General features: G+C 36.2%; 1 protein-coding gene across 4 annotated transcripts in view; it reads right to left on the minus strand.

The window, feature by feature from the left end:
* Positions 1 to 381: 381 nt before the first annotated feature.
* The window catches only part of LOC134841148 (uncharacterized), a 107598-nt gene continuing 83527 nt past the window's right edge, over positions 382 to 24452 (minus strand). For all 4 annotated transcript variants that reach the window (XM_063856950.1, XM_063856947.1, XM_063856949.1 and 1 more), the window contains exons 16-29: positions 23410 to 23605; positions 22840 to 22958; positions 21945 to 22074; positions 21460 to 21585; positions 20781 to 21004; positions 19926 to 20108; positions 19273 to 19679; positions 18714 to 18849; positions 16357 to 16592; positions 13511 to 13650; positions 12490 to 12685; positions 9589 to 9801; positions 5368 to 5492; positions 382 to 968 (exon numbers count right to left, since the gene is read on the minus strand). In XM_063856950.1, coding sequence (XP_063713020.1) covers positions 612 to 968; positions 5368 to 5492; positions 9589 to 9801; positions 12490 to 12685; positions 13511 to 13650; positions 16357 to 16592; positions 18714 to 18849; positions 19273 to 19679; positions 19926 to 20108; positions 20781 to 21004; positions 21460 to 21585; positions 21945 to 22074; positions 22840 to 22958; positions 23410 to 23605 — 2788 coding nt within the window. In that variant the 3' untranslated portion in view covers positions 382 to 611. The remainder of the gene's footprint in view (positions 969 to 5367; positions 5493 to 9588; positions 9802 to 12489; positions 12686 to 13510; positions 13651 to 16356; positions 16593 to 18713; positions 18850 to 19272; positions 19680 to 19925; positions 20109 to 20780; positions 21005 to 21459; positions 21586 to 21944; positions 22075 to 22839; positions 22959 to 23409; positions 23606 to 24452) is intronic.

A 24452-nucleotide genomic window follows, 5' to 3' on the forward strand; every position in this document is an offset into this window, starting at 1 on the left:
GGACAGCTAGAGTGTCCCAATGGTTCACGAGAACTTACAGTCTAGAGAAAAAACTTGTTCTTATTATTAAAACTGACTAACATTAAACTCATTTTAGTTACTTTATTAATTCTTGAGTTGCTTACCGACTTATTTACTTCCTGGTTCTTGAGCGTGCTACAATGTGAGTACTTAATTTAAATTCCTAGAGTGTGTTTTATAATTGTTATGTTGAGGTAAGGCGAGTTTTAGGTTGATCCATCTGAAATGGATCAAAGTTCCACTGTCTAATAAAAAGTAACTTAACGGATTGTTCCAACCCGGTTTTTAACGGCGTTCATGTATTTTGGGTATCTAGAGACCTAAGTATGGGGACGTTTCTAATTCTAGAGTGGGGGGATATTTTAGTAGTAGCCTTTAAGCTGTAACGGGTCGTAGTCTCATGTCACAAACGAACCGAACTGGCTCCGACCGTTCTTGAGGTAGAAAAACACAAGAGATGGTGTCCCTGACCCTTGAGCCAGTGGTTATAGGGCCTATTTTTCTTAAGCCTCATGTGTGACTGCAGTAGACGAATGTTACAAATATTGTTTGAGTAGATTTTAAGGATTCAGTTTTCTTGGGATTCGTTTTCACTGGAATAGAAGTACATTATATATTGTGTCAGAACCACTCTCAGATGAAGCATTGTAAGCACTATTGGATGACGAAGACTGCATCGTGTCGTCTATGCCTCGACCAATCAGAAGCAAGTACGACTTATTCAACGTCATTGTAGAAGTAAAAGTTCTTGCCACACTCTGCATTCGGTTTTTGTTACGTAATGAGGAACTGTTCGCTAGACCTCGGCCTAGAGGCGTAGCCGAGTTGCTTCCGACAGCGGCGCCATTGTTTCCCGAATTTCGCAGAGGTCGTCGGGGAAATCCGAAGTCAAAGTCACTTTTTCTCTTCACTTGGGATTGATACGTGAAAGGGTGTATGAACTTCACCTGAAATGATTGAGGGTTCAATTTACATTGGCAAAATGACGAGCTGGATGTGATATTAAAAAAACAAGTAAATGTGATTCTCAAAGACATGATAGGACAATACAATCTCCATGATATAACTCAAAATTTATGAACCGTAGGACAGAATAAATACCTGTTAATTGTCAATTGCATCGCTGAAATAACATCTTCGCGAATTTTAATCTGGAAGCTAAGACCTTCAGAAAGATCGAAGGTGAATTCCCATAGGTTCCAATATTCATAGGTTCCAAAATAAAAAATCAGTCGCATAAGTTCCAAAATTTATCTTCTTGAATTCTGATTGGTTGAAATTTGAGCCAACGAATTTATGGATTAATTGTTTACTGTTCAACCAGCATAAACTCAAGCTGCAGAACAGTGACTGCCGCAGCCGCGCCAACGTGTTGCGAGCTTGCCACCAAAGGGTAGGATTCTATACGAAATTTAGAGCCGGTTATTGCCGCGAAGCCCACCGGCAACCTTAAGCCGAGACTCGGCTAATTTAGTCTTTTGACCGATTGAAAAGATTTGGAACTTATGCGACTGCTTTTTTATTTTGGAACCTTTGGGACTGATTTTTTATTTTGGAACCTATGAATACGCACCAGATCGAAAAACACCAACAACTTTGCCGCTTGATTCAGCTATTTCGGTGGCGTACCTCACGCTTGAAGGACCGAATGCTTGAAATCAATTTTAGCTTCCTTTGAGCCAATCAGAATTGAGTATTCAAAATATCAAAGTAAATCGCAAAAATCACAAAGTAAGAAAATAAATCCAGGCAGTTAAGGTTAATACTGACCGATTAGATAATAAGCAGATGAGTTTTCAAATATTACCGGATCGAAGGTGGATTGGAACAAATTTAATATTTCAAAGATACCGATTTATGAAAAATGGAAAAACAAACAAAAAATAAAATTTATTAGATCTGCACGAATTGTACAGCTTAAAACATTTTCTGTTTTTTTTTACTTCGATTTTGTGGGAAAGGCATTTAGCCAATAAGTACGCTTAGAAATTTTGATTTGTTGAAATTTTTCAAGCATTCGGTCCTTCAAGCATGAGAACCCTCTCCGCTATTTCGAACTTACAGAAAACTTAAGATATTGATTGGTTGGTCGGTCAACATATGATCAAAAGGCCGTTATTCATCCAACATTTTCGTTATAATTTTGTGATTAGCAAGAGTATTAAAACTATTACTAGAATTTTCTCATTAGGAAACTTCGTTCGCAGAACTCTTCTCGGCTTAACTTTCTAGCATATATTAAGGGGCTAGGTCTTTTACCAGACCTACTTTTTACCAGACCGACCTTTTACCAGAACAAAATGCATTAATTCAATTGAAATAAATTAAATTAGTGGAAAATTTGAAACGGAAGCGGTTACATCAAACAAAACTTCGCTGAGAAACCGTGAAAACATTGTCTTTAACCGGACTAAACGGCGTCATTACATCTGTCAATCAAATTTGTTTATCGAGTCTGGTAAAAGGTCTATGTTGGTCTTGGTAAAAGGTCGGTCCCCATATATTAAGTTCCAGTTACAAACATTGATCCTATGGCGCAAAGTAAACGTCTAAGCTTTGGAGGTGAAAACTCACTGGTTCGAGCTCGGCTAGGAACTATAATTTTGCAAATTGATGTAATTACCGTTTTTGACATGTAAATGTTGCAAAAAAGGTTTATAAATTTAATTTTTGTCCGAATTGTTTTGTTTTATTTCTAGTTTGCGTCAATTAAACAATATCGGCGTCTGGTCTGCTCAAATCGATTTCCCGTGTTGACTTCGATACACAAGAAAGCGTATCACACAATTTCATGCAATTAAAAGGCTTGTCACAAAATTCCATACATGGAAGGGGTAAAAAACGCATATCATAAAATTTCCTGTATGAAAACATCATGATGAGCAATTTTTTTTAAGATGACTAGAACAATTTTCCGAAAAGTTCCAAAATTTTGGGTGAATTTTTAAAATAGCAAAATCACTTTACGCTGAAGCAAACATTCACCGAAAAAAAAATTGCATGCGATTTTGTGTATAACGTACTCCAGGCTGAAATTTTGTACAACTGAATTAAAAGTGACTATGAATTTTTGGGTGAATCGCAGTTAAACAATTTTCATGTTTTTTAATAATAAGATATTTTTTATTCAGTCAAAATATAGGCCACAATTTGAAACCACCAAATTTTTTGGAGTAAATTTTTTTTCTAGCCATATACAGAAAGTTATGGTTTCTAGTTACAATTCTGAGTGAAATTTGATTCATTAATATTCTTGGCAAATCTACAAGTGCAGTTCATTTAATTCATTAAAAATCTTGGAAAAACTACAAATGCAGGTGACTTGTGTGATTCTTACCTTTTAAGATACGGGTTTTCATGCGTAACAGAAAACGATGGTTATTGTGTTTTTGGACTAAACACATGAAACAAAACGAAAATCGATTTTTTGTTTCATAGAAACGTGCTTGTCAAAAATTTGCTGATATAGAAAAATCGTTATGATAAAAAATCGATGAAAAAAATGCTGGTCGTACTGTTTTCATACAATTATTTGTACATACGGAATTGTAAAAAGTTGCTTAGTTAACACTTTTCCAGATATGAAATTTGTATGGCAAGAATTTTGGCCAACCCGGCTCGTTTGAAGAGGCGATTTTGTTCGATGGGTGTTTGGTTTAGGATGAGGAGCTAAATACTTGAAACTCGAGTAAGCTATTTTTTCGTGAACTTATTTTCAACGCTATTTGACGCTAGCAAATATTTTCTTGACGTGTTTATAGATTTACTAAGATTTTAGTTAATCCAGTTTCACTTTTTTGTCAATTTTTTTTGACTTTGTAGCCAATTTTATCGTCTAACTTGCCATTCTATGCATTCGGTTAGGTAGTTTGAAAAATGGTCATGTGGCTTTTTGTCATTTTAGTCAAAGAAAAGTATTATGTAAGCTCAATGAACTTTCTTGTAACGTTAGGATTCTTGTTTAGAACATAGATATTTTTTGAAAATTCCAACGGGTTGAAATAACTATGTGCTGATTGAGTAGCTTTTGAATCAAATGGCTAGAGTTGCCACGAAATCTCATTTAACTCATTCTAGAGAAAAATTAAAATTATCCCAACGTGAGCATTTTTTTTGCATTGAATAATAACAACTGCCATTTCTTTTTGTTTTTAGAGATGAAAACAGCGTAAAACTTTGTTTTTCGATCCTTAGTTTTGAGAGGAAATTACAATTGTTTTTATATTATGAAATTTTTCTAACGAAAAATTTCAATTAATTCACGAAAGCTAAAAAAAAAATTGTTGAAATTTTCTGTACATTTTTCATATTTTGAGTATCCAACAGAAAAACAAATCACCTCAAAAACCTCTAAGTTTCAATAAACATATAATCTTGATTTTTTCCGTTAAAACCAACCCAGCCCGAGAAAACTCGACCGAGTTGCGATATATTTAAATTGGATCTTAATTTAGAACTGCAAGTCATTTATTCAGCGTGCCTATTTGTAATTAAACAAATGATTTTAAAGCGAATCATAAAAAAAATCAGAAATCAGTTAGCTTGAATAAAAATTTAAGCCTGAGAAAAATTTTAGACGTTTCTGAAACAATACAAAAAGCAATCACATATATGTCTCAACTTTTTGAGTTTTTGAGGTCAGCTTCTTTTTTGAATTATTTTACCAGATGCAGTTGATTATTTTCACAAGTCTTTAGCTTGTGCAGATATGAATGAAGTTTCAAATAGTACAGAACTTTTGAAAAAGCTTAAGACTTTTGGGCAAAAAGTCATCTGCTCAAATTACTCGGCTCGTTTTTCTGCTAACTCTTAGCAGGAAATTGTCTGATGCTCAAAAACGTAACAAAAAGCTCAAAATGACTTGAAAAGCAAATTTTTCTTTCCAAGCGACAGCCAGGTATCATTCAATGCAAGCATATCTTTTGATCACATGTTTAATGAAGTCCTTTAACTTAACGGATTTTCGAAAAATACAACGTTTCTAAAGTTTTAAAGTTGTCCTTTTTGATGTTGTTTTCCTCTTCGTTTTTGATTTTGTCGCAGGATCCTTTTGAATCATTTCAATTTTTGCAATTTTCTCTGATAAACATTTCCGTTACTTTTTCAAAAACCGTAACTCAATGAGAACTATTCAATAGTAGTTAATTTTACATGGCATATTTTTGAGTTTCAAGTGGCGATAAGCCTCGCGCCTTGCTTCGCCTGCGTGTTGAAGCTGATCACGTTTATTCCCGAGAGAACAGTCTTACTTTTTTTCGCTTTTTGAGGCTATGTGTCTGTGCACGCGTGTCCGCATGTGTAGGGGGGGGGGGGTCGAAATTCATCTATAAATTAAAAAGGCCATACCGGTCCAATATGTCTGATAGGCAGTATGGCGATGTTGACGGAGTTTCTTCTCAGTCCAGCCGTCCCCCCAGCACCACCACTCCCACTTGGACATCCCGGGGGGTTCCCCACAGTGCCCGCACCACCTAACAGACAAAAAGAGCAAATAATTCAGTTTGATCGGAGGCTATTCTCATGCGCGAAAACTGTCGGATCGGAGGCTATTCTCATGGCGAAAACTCTCAAACCAATCCTGTCCGAAATGGGAACCGGCTTACTAGCATACGCAACTTATTCCCATATCGGACAGTTTGAAAAGAGCTGATTGGTTCAATAATTAAATTTTCGCGCATTCGACCCTTATATCATCGTGGGTGTGGCCTCTTGCATGCGAGCCGCTTAACATGTGCAATAGTGAGTTTAAGCCAGAGGTAGCTTTCTCATAGAGTAATTTCAGATAAGGTACGCCGTCTGTTCGTCACGCTGTCTTATTTTCGGCCGGATAGATTCGTGCAACTTCTTAGTCTAATAACAATCTTAATCTTACTCTTATATCTCCTAGTCTCAATAGATCTAGTGTTTACTGGTATTCGCGCGTTAGTCTTTGAGCTTGTCCCAAAGGCGAACAACTGTAGTCTATGATTTATTCAAATTGTTCTGGTGCTGAAATTTCAAGTAGTTTCAGCACTTACAAATAATTGCCAGTGTTAGTAGTGGAATATGATTGGTTAGTTAGTAATGGGGGTTAAGAAATTAGACGACAAGCAAATTAGACGGAGGTACTGAAAACGAAATTAGACGGTTTTGTAAAACTGCAATTGTGAGAAAATAGACGAAAGTGAGAGAGATTAAAATTGTTTGCAGACAAACTGCGTGAGAAAAGTAATATTGTTTGCAGACAGTTAAATTTCGGTAGCCAAAAATGCAAAATTTCAAAAAAGTTTCATCGAAATATCGAGGTGGACAAAATCTTAATACCGACGAAGGTTATAGATTTAAAAAAGATAGCAAAACCAAATTTGGTTGTCCTTATTGCTGTGTTATCTCCAATTGCTTCGGAAGATTAATGACAAATTTAGAAATTACAAAAATTATTCGAAAATCAGGCAACCACAGTCACGAACCCGACCTTTTGTACAACGACGAAGAAAATTTTCGCCAAAATATTCTGACCAAAATCTAAAATGATCCGACAAAATCGGTGAAAAATGATTTACGACGAGCAAGTTAAACTGAATCCGGAAATCGGAAATCCACCGGAGTTTCACAAAATTAGCAGCGGGATACTAAAAAACGAACTCGAATTTCGCCAAAACTTCCGATAATTTTACAGAATGGGAAAATAGATGGTATGTGAAGTAAAACGAGCGATAATCAAGATTTTGTGTTACATCAAGATGTTGGATTAGTGCTTTTTTGTTCGCTAAAAAATCTGCAATTTTTGCAAAACCCAAAAAATTTTATAAATTGGATGAAACAAAATTGTTTCATCAAATTTATACAATATCCAGTGTAGTGCAAGATCAAAAAATCCGTCACTTTAGGCTCTGATGTCCGAAAAAACAGAGGAAGCTTACCAAAGTTTGTTGGAAAAAATTGACGAAAAATGTCAAGTTTTTTTGTCGAAAATTTTTGAACCAGGTTTTATTATATCCGATTACGAGACGGGTTTCATCGCCGCAGTGAAAAAATTGATGCCACAAGTCGATCAATTGGGCTGTAATTTTCATTATACTCAAGCAGTTTTCCGAAAAAATCAAATTTTTGGTCTTATTATTGCCTACAGGAATAATGGTCCATTTCAGCTAACTTTTCTCAAAATTTTCAGCCTAGGATTTTTATCAATCGACCAGGTGATTACAAATTTTGACAATTTAAATCAATCTGGTATATGCCGAAGACTGAAGATTTTCTTCCCAAAAATCGAAATTTTGTCAATTATGTAAAAAAAACATGGATCCAAAAAACTGGAGTTTTTATGTGGAACGTTTATGATAGACCACAAAATCTCGGAACAACAAACGCCTGGTAATCATGGCATGCTTCCTGGAACAGAAAATTTGGAAGAAACCACCCATTTTTATGGGTAGTTGTGGAAAAATTGAAAAAACAGGAAAAAATCACAAAAAAATGTATACTCGAAACTTTCGAAAGGTGAACCTCCACCTCCACAGAAAAAAAAAGTGGCGTTTGCTTAATGCTAAAATCCAGCGATTGAAAAACAATTGAGCGGAGAATATTATCAGTTGGGACATTTATTGGAACAATCTAGGCGTTATTTGCCGAAATTTGTTTTTAAAAAAATGAACGTAAATTTTACATGTCAGTTATGCATAATAATTTATTCAATTCAAAACTCTTCTGTAATTTTCGGATTTGACGTTTTATGTTCATTTAAGTTAATTGTTTTGATAGGTAATGTCATTTTATATTCTTTTTGTATTCGTGAAACTTGACTTTTAAGAAAAAATTTTGTTGGCCCTTTCCTTTTCATAGCAGCGACGTCTAAAATGCCAGATCTCTGAAATAAAATACCGTCTAACTGCCTTTTTGTACAATCCGTCTAATTTGCTTATCGTCTAGGCCCCGTTAGTAATATTTTATCGAGATAGTTTTATAATATAATTGGTTTATAACTACAAGTCCAGAACTGGTTCCAATAGAGTTACAAGTGAGTTTGCTTGATTGCAAATGTGACAAAACAAACTCAATTCTAATTGCGCATGCTAATATACTAAGATCTCTACAATGAGAAAAGACCCTAACTCCCCCTGTAGTTTTTTTATCTAATGATTAATTGAAAAAAAACTGTTCTCTTATCAATCAAGATGTGCAGGAGTGCTTAAAGATCAGCTCTTTGCTGTAATCGGGGGGAATCCCTTATACCAGGAAGACTAAATGCCCTTGGTTTATGATAACCAATAAGAATTTTGTATTCAAAAATCTGAAAGAATTAAGCTGGAAATGAGAGAAGCTGAGTTATGGATAATTTTTAGCTAATCAGAGTTGTCAAAAATTGTATCTTCTCGCTATTCGTTGAGCGTTTCAATAGAAAACCGAAAACAAATCGACAGACTGAAATAAAAACTTTCTCCCGGCGGACTGTTTGCTTTAGGCGAATCGGAGCGCTTTTAAATGAACCATTCGTGCCTCAGATCTGCCAGCTCGCAACATTTATCAGCTAAACTTCTGCTCGGACAGTTTTTTCGCTCTTTACACATATACGCAACTTCTTCCAAACTTTTGAATTTTGATTGATTGATAAAGTACCGTGAATAAGAAGTTTTTCACGGGTGCGGCTTTGACAAAGATTTTCAAATTTCTTATAAATCAGCCGTTTAGAGTTTTTGAGTTCTTTCTGAAACCCCAAAATTACCACACTCGCCAGTTTTGTTGCTTTGCAGGCATTTTTTTTCGATGGAATTTTTGACCAAAAAAATGAGTTTATGAGCGCACTCCCCTGTCAAAGTTAGTCATTTTTGGTGATTTTTGTGATTCTTGGGTCATTGAGGGACTAACTGGTCTGCCTGAAAAGGTTATCGTAAACTGGTCCCAAAAGATGACCCTTCGGAAAACAAAACAGCCAAGACTTAGTACGACTTGCCAATTTTTTGGTTCAAATAATCGCTTGTTACGAATTGTCTCTTGTTACGAACTTTCGCTAGCTATGGATTGTCAGCTGTTACAAATTGTTGCTCAAACCACCCTATTACATGATTAGCGTAAAAAAGGTCTCTTTCAATATTTTTTCTACTTTTGTTTCATATATTGTTGAAAGCTCATAAAATGTGATTTATATGTTGATCTAGCTGCAATCAATTATTTCTTCACGCTTCTGCTAGCGCCTACCCGCGCCGAAAACAAGTTAAAAAATATTCAAAAACGTATTTTTTTTGCATTTTTGCTTAGAGTTGCTTTTCAATTTGCTTAACTTCGTCTAAAAAGTCAATAATGAGTAAAAAATGATATTGCTTGAAAAAGTCACAACAGTTGTTTCTCCTTAACAAATAGTTTGAAAAGCTTTTTGCGCTCTGTTTCAGCAATACATGCTCTAAATATATTATTATATCTAATACTGGGCATGTTCCTGCCATCGTGTCATACATTTATTATAGTAGCCTTTAAGCTGACTAGATTTTATGACCAGCCGTTCCATGTTAAAATTCGACCTTTTCCATTTGAGGAAAGCTAAGTAAACAAGACAAAATGCAATTGAATTTACATTTATAACTTTTAATTTACCAGAGTTTGAGTTAGTAGAACTGGCAGGCGCGTGGCTAGTGTATTGCTGTTGTTGTTGTTGCTGCTGCTGTTGTTGTTGTTGTCTATTGTGAGTGCCTCCCCCATGAGTGGTGTCGGGGAGACTGAGTTGGAAAATGAGCCCCCCACTTGTCCCCACCATCAGTTGGTCTCCGTAAGTGGCACAATGAGTCACACAGATGTTCTCGTCTTCTTCTGCAAATCACAAAAACCAGTTTCAACAAAAACTAGTGCCGCTAAAAAACCTTTGTCCTTATATTTCCTATTTTTATCGAGGCAAAATAAAAAACACCGCAAATTTTTTTCTCTGGCGTTATCAAATTGTCTAGAATGGATTACTTTATTTACTTTTATTACCTTATATTTACTTTTTCAACTGCCGTACACCCAGGCGCGGATCTAGGATTTGCTTGAGGGCAAAGTTATTAATAAAAAGAAATTTCGATATATCCCCACCACAAAAATCGAATATACTGGCACCAACAATTTAGCGATACTAGACCTAAAGCGGATGACAACAAATGGTACCGAAAGGGGACCCTTTGGGTGGTCAGAAATTCAAATCCTTGAGGAGAATAAACTCTCCCCATCTACCATTGAAACGGTTGGTGGAATTGTTAAACACTTAGAGAAATTTTTGTTTGGATGCATTCCTTGGCGAGTTTTTCCTCAAAAAAATATCGCGATCATCTTCGTTACAAAAACATTCTCTTTAAAAACAGTTCTTGAACCCCCTAAATGTGCCATTGCGTATACTTTTGACAGTGGCGATGCATTTTGGATTCTTTTTTTCCAGGTTTTGTGGCCAGTTAATGAGGGTACTAAAATAGAGTTCGTAAGTGAGTTTTTTTGGCTTCATAATTCTTGGTAAAAAAGTAGTCAAAAAATATGTTGATTCCTTTTTTCTAAATTTTGGTTTAGACAGGGGGCATTTGGAACAAAACTGTCAAATTATAAGCCGAAGAGAAAACTTTTCAAAATACTATTTTTTTATGTATTGTTTACTGTGATTATATGCCGGTATTTTTTCAACTGGCGAAAAGTAACGAAAAAGGGACTAAATAGTGTACCAAGACGTGAAAAGAGCGTTGAATTCAGGTTTTTTTTCTTCTCAGAATTTTTAAAGTAAAAATAAATACCACAAATAATGGTTACTTTGAGGCAATTGACATACCCGCATCCAGTTTCAAGCGTTAATAATCGATTATATTACGATTTTAAAACCAGTCTCACTAAAATTGAGAAACAATAGATTTTAATCAATTAATCATCGATTATAATCTCTTTTTTTTTCAAATCAAATTATAATTAATTATAATCCATTATAATCGATTATTTATTCGTCTATTTTTCCATACAATTATAATCGATTATAATTGATTATAATCCATTATTTTTATTCAAAATTCTTTTTCGTTAGTTTTGCACAAAAATCCATTATAATCGATTATAATTGATTATAATCCCTTTTTTTGTCCATTTTTGTCTTCGAAGTTGCATATAAATTGCTTATATTTTATGCTTTTTGTGGACGTTGGTTCCTATGAAAAATGAGAAAAAATTTTTCAAAATTTTCCATTTAATTCATATTTATAAGTTTTTTTCCATTTCTTCCCCATTAGAGTTGTTTTGTGATGCATATTTTAAGCTTTTATAAACACCAAAACATCAGCAAATTGATTTAGTTTCATGATTGATTCGGAAAAATTATCTTTCATCTACCGCGAGAAACTTTCCAGTCATATGAAAGGATCTCTGTGAAACTTTTGTTTCGTGGTAAAACTTTGTGTTCAGATGAACCAAAGTGTTCAAGAGATCTCTCTTTTAGAGATTTTCTCATTGACACAAAAAAAACCCATAAGATACAATTCGAAAATAGAAAAATTCCGGCAAAATAAGAGATTATAATCGATTATAATTGATTTTAAGGGTTTTTAGTAAGAACTATAATCAATTATAATCGATTATAAGAGATTATAATCTCTTGGAAAATATCACGATTATAATCAATTATAAATCCCTTAAGGACCTAATTTTGGTAATTGTAATCGATTATAATTGTCAAAAAATCATCAAAATAATCCGTTATAATCGATTACTTACGCCTAAACTTGGATGCGGGTACATTCAAAAAAATTCCTTTCAAACAGTAATTCAATTGACAAAAGTTTTTTGTTTTGTGTTGTTTTAATTTGTGAAGAAGGAACGGTTTTCTTGATATTTGTCGAGTTGTAACTAACTAATTGGGGCATGATGTTACATGGTTGATACTGCAGTCGTAGTTGTTACTCGCAATATTATGAAAAAATAAGAGGTCATGCGTCTTGTGATTGAACAAGAGCGGCACTAATTTGATTTTTTTGAAGTCTACGTTTCTACGAGGTTGTTGAACAACTGAGGATTCATCTACTCGCTTTGTTTTGTACGTCTTCAATTGATTTGAGCTCTGTTTTGTTTAGTTTCAATGTCAAATTGAGGACTCTGATAACATTTTGGTGTTTGCCTGGAAAAAGGCATAGTTTTTTTGGGTTACATTTTAGCGTTCTTGCGAAAATTAAACTATGCCGCAGACCAATAAAAAGCAAAAGTTTATTTAACACAAACTTTGGAAAATTACCGCAACGAATACATCGATATAAAACTTTCGGGATAAAATTTTTTAAAAAAACGCTCAAGGTTTGAGCGGTTGTTACAAGGTTCTGAGCAGTTTTGAACGGTTTTGAACAATTTGATTGTTTCTTGCATGGATTTGAGCTGTTTTTGAGCGGTTTGAGCGCAATTGTAAAAAAAAACACTCAAACCGCTGAAATATTGAACTGCTTTTGAGCGTGATCTCGACTAGGGGAGTGAGAATTATGAGAATGGTTGAGTACAAGTAGCTACCTAGGCTGAAAGATCCGTCGTCCAATTGGACAGTGGTGAGGTTGAGACTTCCGGTGGGTGTGAAGTGAGTGAGGTTGTAGAAGTGCACAGTGGGGTTGAATTCACACACGACTATGAGGAGATTGTTGCGTCTGATCATGCTCCGAACACATGTCAAGTTAGAAGGCATGTTCTTGTCCACCACTTGGATGCGACGCTACAATACAAACACTTCTCATTTTAGTCAAAATTAATCAAAATAAAAAAAATGTTTTACATCTTATGATAATGAAGGGTTTTCACGCAGAAAATATCCAGAAGTTATCTCTGTAAATGTCACTTAAACAAATTTAGTACAGCATGGAAAATCAACATTAAAACTACAGATCTGTTGTCAGGTGTCTGTTCACGCTTTTTTTACAAACCCGCCCCTCCCTTCATTCAGTTTTTTATATTGTTAACATTGTTCGCGTTGTTCAGTTCCTCTTGAAAGAGGGTTAATTAACTAATTGCAAATACATTTGGTTCTCAACTGAACTTCAACTTCGTAAAACCAATGGTGTTACCGTAAATGTATGTTTATCTGGTTGGGGATGGTAAAATATCCTAGCTTACTAACGACCTGTTGCTATTTTTATTTTAAAGAAACTACGGCACAAAAAGTTTTGCCAAAACGTATTCTAGAGTTTTAACAGAGCTCGAAAATTGGATATGGTTGAATGGAAAAAGGTCGACAAAGTTTTAATCGTGCAACCTCCCCCAGCACCACGCGGTAAAAAGTTCCTGCAAACCCACCATTCCAGTTTCAATTTAAAGTCAAGTGTATAGGTCAGCCATTTTCACTTCTTCTTTCGACTTATGCTACACTACAATTGATCTCAATTACACTATTACACTGTTTCAATCTAAAATACTGTTCGCAACTAAAATGCATGAAATGATTTTAATATTTCATTATTTTTAAAAGTTTTTTTTCTGCTGTTTCAAGTGGCCTAAATTTAATTAATGTCTCGAACATGAAACAAAGTGTAATTGCTCTGACCAGTTCAGTGAGTGTTTGTACATTGACTATGATTATGTGATCTCCTGAGGCGACGATTAGTTTGTCCCCTGCGGCCACTAAGACACTCTTGATGGCCGAGTTGGACACCCGACAACTGTCCGACACACTCAAACGCATCCCTGAAAAAAAGCAGACTCGTTTTCATTAGAAAAATTACTTAAAGACCATTTATTCACGATGGAAAGAACCAGCATACCAGCTTTACAGCTCATCACGGCGAACCGCTGTTGTGCCACAGCTTAAAATTTAGATGCAATTTTTTTGTTGCTATTTTTTATGGGACTGGGTAATGCTGTCTCACCCTCAAGCAACGAGCACGGATCATGGTGGGCTTCGAACATCCGACTTTTGGATTGAGAGACGCGGCGTAACCACTTCACCACTAGAATTTTCATTGCATTTACCGAAACTATAAATTTACTTCATTTAAAAAAAATTCCACCTTTTTAAACTCAAGCCAGCGGGAAAAACATGAGCTCAAAAACCAATTTGAAGAGATGAATTCTTTTTGAGCCAACCGCAAAAGATCCAGTACAAAAGACATTAATCATGCATCATAACTAGACGTTATATACATCAATCGGTTTTTTTAAGGCTATAGATGCCAGTTTAGAGCTTCGTATAGAATTGCGATTTAGAATTTCGAGTTCAACTAAAAATTAAACTTTTGTTTCGCAAATTTTTGATTGGTATCAATCAATCCGAGCTTCTATTTCTTTTTTTGACACGATTTTTGTAATGCGACAACTTGCAACAAAAGACAACTCTCATTAAAAGACAACTCGCAATATAATCACCGCCGCAGTCGCGCCAACGTGTTGCGAGCTTCCCGCATTGGAGATCTATGAATAAAAACTGATCATAATTGAGTTTCCTTGTCAGTATCCACAAAAGTGAAAACAAATCGATTATATTCAATTAGAAATGGATTATAATATTACTATTTTTAGAGGCAACAAAATCCTTTGGGGGTGAAGGTTTTGTTTAGGTGGGGGGGGGGCGGTGTTTTTAGATGGGGGTGTTCCGGTGTGGAGGTTTTTCAGATGGAAGGGGGTGTTCAGGTGGGGGGGGGGGTTCAGTGGGGTTGGGGTGGGGTCGGGGTGGGTTCAGGTGGGAGAGGGGTCGGGTTCAAATGGGTTGGGGGGGGGGGGTGTTCAGGTGGGGATATAATCGAATTTTTTTTCACTTTTCTTGCCAATGCGGGTTGCCAACAGAGGGTAGGACTTTAAAAAAAATTTAGAGCGGGTTATCGCCGCCGAGTTTTCTCAAAATACATTAGGAAGATTGAGCTCACCTCAGCTTACATTGGAATGACTTGTGAACAGTCTAGTCTGTAAACCCGGATTTTGCCGGCCTTTTTTTCCAAGCTTTCCAAAAATACTGTAAGGACCCCGTTCTATGAAAACTTTTCTGCGCTGCAAATTGATTTTTTAAAAAACAGGCTAAAATGACATTTTGAGCACTTTGTTCAGAAAATTGACCAAAAAATTGCGTTTTTTCGGCGTGCGCTCCCCCTCAAGTTTAGTTAAATTGGCGCGAAAGTTTTTGATATTGGCCAACCAAAATTGGATCTCGGAAAAATTTGGCAGCCAGAATTGAGGGGGAGGGAGGATGTGAGCGGTCACCACCCCCTCGGCACGCTGCTGTGCTCAATTTATGTCCCTGGACAGCACGGGAAAAAGCAAAAATAAAAAAAAATAGTAAAAAAATAATCCAAATTACAATTTTTAAAATGACTGAAAAAATTAAGTAACATAATGCATGAGAAATAGTACAACCCTATAAATCGACAAAAAAGATGGAAACAATTCACAATTTTAGTTCATCAAAGGCTTAATCATGAATTACTTGTTGCCGCTTCGGTTTTTCATTGAATTTCGGAGTTTTGACTCCGTCAATTTGCTCATTCAATCGAACTCGCATTTTCCTCCTAATTTTGTTTTAGATTCCGCTTTTAGGAAGTCAAGAGGAAACATTGATTGACTTCAGATGACAATGAGGGGCTTAAGTGCGACCTTCATAACGTCATAAGTTATTTATTTAATTATAATTGGTAAACAAAAACAAATATTATTTTGATTATTCTAAATTTTTCATTTGGAAAACGTGCGTTTCCGCCCTTGGAACGCGCTTATTATTTATATGGCTTCACTGCAAAACATACTTAAGATAATTGATGCAACTTTATCTGATAAAAATTAAAGGTTTCAAAAAAAGATAAGCAGCAAGTATACTCCTCTGCCCTCAATTTAAATTGGAATGACTATGACTTGTGAACAGTGCATAAAACAGTGCCTTTTTGCTTCAATAGCCTCCATTTTTTTTGTTTTTTTTTGCTCAGTTTTCAAGTGCAAAAACTTAGACATGGGGCAGATCTAGAGTTTTCTCGGGGGGGGGGGGGGGGGGTTTCAAAAAGTAAAAAATGAAGCTTTCTGGGGGCAACCGCCTAGCGGGCTGTGTGTATGTATGCGTAGCTAAGATTGCTTCCTTCTTCCACGAACGCTACTTGGTTGTCTTCGCATGTAAAGCTGTTTTTGCCCAAAAAATTGTATCTTTAAAGATCTTGCAAAAAAAAGGTTATCTTTAAAGGAGGTTATCTTGCAAGATCTTGCAAGAATCTTGCAAGATCTTTTAAAGAGATGCATCCTCTTTAAAAGAATCTTGCAAGATTCTTGCAAGATCTTGCAAGATAACCTCCCATGATCGAATAGGGTGGAGTCTTTGGGTAGTCAGGGGACCGACGCCCGAAGACTAAATTTCCTCTTGTGAAAATGGTAGCTTATTTGCGGCTTGCTAGCTCTTTGATTTGCGGGCCAATATTTTACCGGAGGCTTTGTCGAAACTCGTGATGACGCCGTCTGACCTCCCGCAGAACACTTTGTTAGCACCTGAGCATAGACACGTGATCTCCACTTGCTGTCCCCTCCCCCCGTCCGAAGAGTGGCTCCTGTCATGGCGGTGGCACTCGACGAAGTCGTTGCAGGCCTCGTTCAGTTGATAAGTGAACACTTCTTCTAGATTGAAGTACTCGCCGTCGTCCAGGGCACCAAGAGTACGCACTCTAAAACATTAAGGCTACATAAAGACATTTAACAGCTCTTTTTAATTCAATCTTTCTTTTAATTGTTTCTTAATTTCTAATAAAGAAAGCCTTATTAAAATGACTTTATCTTTAAACTGTAATACAGCAAGTCAGCTTGAAAAAGTTGACAAAATATAACAAGCTTTTTTATGTGTAATTGAACAATGTTGGGCGAAAGCGTTGCATCCACAGAGTTCATGAGAACTTCCACAGAATCGGATATCCTGCATTGACAAAATCGAATTAAGATAATTTTTTATCGAGTCAAGATTTAGATAGACAAAGATGCAAGACACTAAAAGCCATAAAAATCTCTACAGAAACTATTTGAATCCATTTTTTGGGTCGTGAAATTCTACCCTTATTCAATTTTCAAGTTCCATATATTATTTAGCTTTGCTCCAATTGCTGAGCCACAAATTGCGCTCATAAAAAATCTGTCAGAGTTACAAAGATTTTTAGTCACTTGAAAAGTTTTGTTCGTTTCATTCGTTTCCAGAGGATACCTTAGAGATTTTAAAAATCAACGTGTTTTGCGCATTTTTCTCAAGCGAATCAACAAAAAAAACGAAAACTCAATTGACAATTATTAAGTTTGCTCCTAAAAATTACAGGTTGATAGTCTAGTTTTGCTTCAGGTCAACTATCAGAGTTAACTTTGGGTCATTTGCGATACATAACAAACATAAAAAAACACCAGATGTTGAAAAAAAAAATGAAAAAAAAATGTTGAAACATTCTAGGTCTACCAAAACTTGAACTTTGTATGCCTCTCTAATCTTTCGTTTAGGCAAACATACCAGACATTTCAACTTTAAATAAGCGGCGGAACAAGTCTTAAATAAGCGTGGGAACTAAAGTCCCGCAAATCAATTTCTACTGAATAAAAATTTCAAATGCAGTTTTACTGAAAAAAAACAAAGTTCAGTGCGACTCGAAACCCTGACTTAGAGCACAAAGGCAACGGCGTTACTTCCAGGCCAAGTAGAAACGAATTTAGAAATTGCTCAGCTTCAAAAATAAAGCAGGTAAAAAAGCAATTGACATTGCTTACCTGTTCGCAATTACAAGACACTTGCTCTCGCGAGTGTAACAAATTAACTGATTAGCCTTCTTGATAAATTTTTCTACAATTGACTCCTGACAATTGAGACAAGAACGAGTCAAAACATTTGTAATCATTTAGAATGAAGATTTAGTAAAAGAAAATTTAACCTCTTAAACCTAGCTAACTGACAGTTGTAAAAAAGCAATGAACACAGGTAGTGAAAAAAATTATATAAAACATTCCCTTAAAGCTCTTTGAAGTTCATGAACAATTTATGTTTTACTTTTTTGTACCATAATTAACCCAATTTAAGACAACTGGATGAAAAAGTATAACTTTTATTTCGCTGATTAATCTGATAATTTTCTTTCCATTTTGATATTAGAATTCAATCAAATTTTTTGTGTCTAAAGTTTTACTAATGAACTAAAGTTTCACCTTTTGATCGACCTAAATAAACAGCATAAGTAAAGTTGCGAAAAAATACATTTGAACCTGAACAATTATAAATGCGTTTCTCGAAAAAAAACGAAAAAATCACCGCGATCTATATGAGAGTCTGATTTAAATTAATCGACTCTTAGCTATGCTTCATAAAAAAACATAATATAAAAACATATATAAGAGTACTCACTACATTCAAAACCCTCATTTTTAAAATCTACATAGTCTTGTGATACCAAAATTGCTCTCGATTCAATATTCATTCTGTTTTTATATTAAAATTATTCTTAAGCCATTTTTTGTTGTGAGAGATACAGTCTTACTTAAATCTATATATACTAAATGTGTATTTTTTTACTCAGTAACTTGTAGTTTTTGACAACTTCTGCATTTCGAAATGCAACGTTTAACCTTTTTTGAGGTGTATTTTAGATTACAATTTGCCCAATTTTTTGACGAAAGCAAGGTTTTCAAAATAAGGGGACTTGCAGTTACTAAAAAAACGACTGCTTCCAATATCTCTCTTCATCTCCAATGTAATCGTAAATATTTTCTATGTTTTTATTTTTTAGTTTTGCTGCATCAAATGATTGTTTCACGTGACTAACTTTGCGTCTGCAGTGCATATGCAGAGGAAGAAGTTGACAGCTGAGGGGGTCTCCTCCTCGATGCTGCTGCCGGCTGAGAAGCTGCCCTGGTTGAAACTAGTACTACCCCCCTCGTCAAACGATCCATCCGGCACATCTATTCCAAAAAACACACGTTAAAAAATTTAGACTCTTTGGAACCCCCCCCCCCCCACCCCCCCCCCCCCCCCCTCATGAAAAAGGAGGAAATTATTTTCACCTGGTAAAATTTTACCACATGCTTAATTGAATTAGCGCTGTAAAGGAACTGCAACTCTAAAAGGAAAAATTTTCAACTAAATCGTAAGTGATGCGATAATACATTCATGCCATGCATAGGGGTTATTACTGCGATTTGAGTTATGCAGTAACATTCTAATTTTGTACAGATGTATTTAAAAGGGTTCAAGTTTTTTTTTGTTCAAATAAGATGTATTCGAATTTTTTTGAGCAAAAAACCAGATAATTTGCATAAAATTAGTTTTGATCGTATTCAATGAAACGGACAGATTAGGTTGTTACGGAACCCAAAATGACCTACCGGTGCTCTCTTCTGTGCTGTAGAAGCTGGATGACTGCTGATTATGTCGCGAGTAGTTCATATGTTGTGCCCTTCTTCTCGGCATCGAAGAGCCATAGGCAGTCGGGGCACAACTGCTGTCGTTACTACTCTGCTGATTAATCATGCCTGTAGTCGTGGCCGAATTCAGCGGGAAGTTGTCGGGGAAGAAAGCGCCGGAGGAGTTGTTTCGGGTGGCTCCCACTCGGGTCGGGGTGTTTGGGCGAACGTAGCTGGCGCCGACCGAGTGGCTCTCGCGGGCTAGTCGTCTGTGTCGTGGCGAGTAGTGTTCGTAAGTGATGAAGTCTTCGCCCTCACTCGAATCTGAGTCGAATGACATGACTGATATGCGTGGGTTTAGCTGAGGCGGCAGTTGCAGTGTATTCGGACTGAAATTGATAAGCTTAAACTCATCTATTAAAAATTTAAAACTAATTAAATAAAATTTTCAGAGAGCTATGGTCACGAACGTTTTGGTCTTGTTACCTATGAATCCTTTTTTGGAAGATGTCTATATTTATAGATGTAAAAATAAGGAGCAAAAACCGAAAACTTCGAAGATCCCTAATGTTTCACGCGAAACTTTTGAAAAAAAGTAATTTCAATTTAGTGAGATGATATGATTATAATCTGACTTGTGGCTGCTGATTTTGTTAGTGCTTCCACACCAGCTCTGAGACTCTGCCAGTCCCCTAGTGCCCCCACCCCCACCCCCACTCTCCAGTCTGTCCCCATTGGCTGTCAGCTGCTGCTGGGGGAGCTGTGACGTCATCCCTCCTCCTCCTCCTCCTCCCCCACAGGACAGTGTCATATCGGACCTGAAAAACAATCGATTACAAACACTCGAGGTTATATCTAATTGAAGCAAAAACATGTGATCGAATTTTTCAGTAAACTTAAATTTCCGACAAAAACCTCCAGATTAGTGAAAAATGTATAATTTTGAAAGCAGCAAAGATTAACTACAATCAATTAGTTAAAAGTATCAGAAAACTAACTTCGCTCTATTTGTCTCAGAATTTAAATTAAAACAGTCAAAGAGCTCAAAAAGCTAAACGGAGAAGCGTACGTGGTCCAAGTAAACAATCCCCCCCCCCCCCCCCCCCCCTAAATCACAGCAACTTCACATCTGAGAACTTTTTTCCGCTGACATCTGCTGCATTTTAAACCAGCTTTTCCTCAGATATTTTAGTAGTCTAGCTTAGTTTGAAGATTAAAAAACTAAAATCGTTATCAGATAGGAAATTATTTTTAGATGTGAAATCCACAAATCTAGTTTTTGTTCAGAACACAATGCTGAAAACACTCCCTAAAAGTGAAAATAAAAACAATCCGGCTGAACTTTTTTCAATGACACTAGATACGTGTGACCAATTTTTTTCCTCTCCCCCACTTTACATCATGAGCATCAATTTTACGGGGTAAAGGGGGGGGGGGAGGGAGGGGGTGTTTAAAAAGACCCCTAGATCCAATATCTGCGTTGATGTTACCTTGTGTTGTTCTGTTGTGTGCCGCTGACTCCCCTGTGATGATGATGATGGTGGTGGGGTCTGTGATCTCTGCTGCTGTTGGAGGGTGCAGTGGGAAGGGGTGGGGGCATGGCTGGCTCGGAGGATGAGACAGAGCAGTGCTGGATCACTATGGCGTCATTGATGATTCCGTCTGTGTAATAGACTCTGTTCAGCATCGGATTGTTCTGGTGGATATTTTGAAGCTGGAACAATTTTGAATAAAACTACTTGAATAAAACTCATTGAAACTAGTATGCAGAGAACTACATTTTTATCTTAAAACTATATTCTCAGATTTTTTAAAAAAATGCATATTATTCTTTTTCTCAAGACTGGATTTTATTAGTTTCATTTCGTTGTTCACATTGAATTTCCGCTAATGAAAACCTATATATGACAGATGAAACGCATCAAAATAATTCCACGTTTTTTGGTAATCGAATTTAACAATTTTGGCTCTGGAGTTTTGGCTAACAACAAACAAGAATTCAAGTACCGCATTACAATGCATCAAAAAAAAGCATGTAGTTCTTAAACAAGGGCACAACAGCGGTTCGCCGTGATGAGCTGTACAGCTCTTGTGTTGGTCCTTTCCCCCGTGGATAAATGGTCTTAAAAAAACATTTTGGACGTTTTACGATGCTAGTATCTGATTTACCTGTACAATGATGCTGTAAGTGTCATAGGAGGCGATGATGAAGACGAGTTGGCCGTCGTTGGCAGTGAGAACTTTGAACTTGTCTCTCAAATCGTCAATCTCCGCATCCAGCGCCAGGGGAATAGACTAAACACCAACAACAGTAAAAATCAAAGTTCCAAACAAGTTGAAGTCATTCCGGTATTCTGTAAGTTTTCGGTTAAGTACGTTTTTAACGGTAAAAAAAAAGAAAATTGAAAAAACTATAAATCGAATTTTCGTGATCGGTACATTCTGTGCTACCTGCAAAACGTCTCGCTACTCTTTTGACGTTATGAAACGTATGAAAATTTTGTTTCTGATGGCAAACTGAGTATTTTTGATTAGGGGGTTGACCGAAAAGGGTTATTACTAAAAATTTGATGTTAACTATATATTCCTTAATAAACTTAATTCAGCATTTATTTAATTGGCGTGATTGGTTGTGGAAAAAAAAGTTAGCATACCTTGACAAATTCGGGAACGACTAGGTGAGAGGAGGGTCCGACTTTGTTACTCAGTTCTGCAAACACACTCTCCCACTGGCTCCGAACCAAGGAGTTCTGGAACACCACGATCACAGTCTCCATTCCAGCTCTAGACGAAAAAAAAAGAGACACTTAGATGCCAGATCAACACCCAATCATAATCGACGATCAAATTTTTGCCAATCACAGTCTCATACGTTCTTCAAAAATTTTGAATATTTTTGAAATTTCGAATCAATTAAAACTGCATAAAAGAATTTTTCGTCACAGTAGGGTCAAGTAAGACGCAGGGCCCCAAAATTCAACAACAAAAATTTTTAATTAACCACGCAAAGTAATTCTTCATAAACAACTTTAGTGCTCGTGGAAATTTTTTTTCAATAAAGCAGCAAAACTAGTAGCTAATTCGAGCAACAACAGCCAACTGAAAAATGTAATGAACGTAAGGAAACAGAATTTTTGAAAAAAAAAATTAGCTGATTTTCAAAGATAACAAATGTATGCCATTAAAGCTCTTTGAATTTCACGAACAATTTTTGATATGTGCTTTTTAAATAAAAATAACCCAATTTGAGAAAACTGGATCAATAAGTAAGATTTTTATTTCGCTGGGAAATCCGCAAAATAAAGTTGATTTTCGAAACAAGAATTTGATCACGTTTTTCGTGACCTTTACATAATGCTCTTCGATAGTGGAGTTTGCCTTCATTTAAGAAATGCACTGAATTTAGCAAAGAAATCAAACGTCAAACCCCGAACAAGTAAATTTGAGCCTGATCAAATTTTAAGACTTTTCTTGAGCAAAAAATCATCACTAGGTTCAAGACTCTTAAAAATTGGTGTCTAAAGTGATGAGGTGGGTAGGGGGTCTCACGGAGTGTCGATGAGGATCTGGATCCTGGCGCTGGTGGCGTCCAGAGAGTAGAAGCTCTTCAGCTCCTGAAGCTGTCTGCTGATTTCACTCTGTGTCTTTCTCACCTGCGCCACCAGGCCCTGAAGAGAAAGAAACAACACAATAATTTAATTAGAAATAGTTTTAACTACAACCAAGTTTTAAAAGAGTTCGGTACTTGGAGATCTTTGCTGTGCTTACTAAAGCTGATGTGGTCTATATAAATGTTTAAAATAGCTATGGGCACAAGCTTTGGGTCCCCTTTCTTCAGCAATATAGGAGATAGTACAAGGGAAACGGGTGAATAATCACAATAAATTGCTTCCAAGTGAGGTCAATGAATAATCAAATGTAGAAACTTAGATTTGTTTAAATAAAAATGTTATTTGAGAGAGCACTATAATATTTTAATATATATAGCCTGTTTTCAGGCGTCTCAGAGCGAGAATCGTTAACCTTTTTCTTAAAAGTTCTTTTGGGTTTTCCTATGTGCGGCTTGTTGTTAAGAGATCAGATTAAATGGAATACTGCAGAAAAGAAGACTAGGAGCACCTCCTGTGGCATGTAGAGGGAGTCGGCGATGGTCATGATCTCGTTGAGTCGGCCGAGGTCCTGTTCCAGTCTCTGGATAGAGCTCTTGTCCTGCCTCACCTGCTGGCTATCACTCTCCGCTATCTCGCAGTCTCTGATCAGACACTTCCAACACACTCTGTACCGCATGAACGGGTCTATCCCAGACACTGATGCACTAAACACAGCAGGCACAGTTAGTGACGACATGCTTGAGACATATAATGAATGAGTATCGGAGGATCCCTTTTTCAATAAGACCCAGCTTGAGGTGTTCTAGTTATTTTTGGACCGACTCGACCCAAATACCGCATGAACGGGTCTATACCAGACGCTGACGCACTAAACACAACCAGAGAAATGCGATTAAAAACAGTTAATTTCTTAAATACCAACCTGTACAACAAAATTTTAATTGAGAACAAAAAGTTTTGATATTATTATTGAAACTAATTTGGGTGTCTATATGACAGACAACAAATGAGTGAACACTTTCATATAAATCCAGGGTCAGATCTAGGATTTTCTCAAGGGGACAATTTTCAAAAAAAATTGAAAATTTTGTCGACTTTTTTTAGGACCAAATTGACTTTCTGAGCCCTGTAAAGACCATTTTTTGACAAAATTTTGTGTGCCTCAGGCAAGTTTTTGAAAATAAGACAGGCCAAAAAAGCCGTTTTTGGGTGCTTTTGGAAAATGTTGACTGAAATCCGCGTTTTTTTTGGTGCGCGCTTCCCTCTCAAAATGAGTAAATACAGTACAGTGCTGATTTAAATTAACCGGATAAAACGCGTTAAACTTGAAATTTAAAACGCGTTTTTCTCAAATTGGGTTGAGTTTAGGTGAAAACTTATCGAGACAAAACTTGCTTAAAATTTTAGCAGAATTAATATGGTGTAATTTGTTTTGCGAAATTCGGGCCCAAAATTTTACCACAAAAATGGGTCATTTTGGTTTTTCTTATTTAATCAAAAATTACGCCAAAAAATACCCAGTTGATCACAGACATAATTATATCAACGTGA

This window comes from Symsagittifera roscoffensis, chromosome 3 (genome assembly GCF_963678635.1).
Source record: "Symsagittifera roscoffensis chromosome 3, txSymRosc1.1, whole genome shotgun sequence".
Lineage (NCBI taxonomy): Eukaryota > Metazoa > Xenacoelomorpha > Acoela > Convolutidae > Symsagittifera > Symsagittifera roscoffensis.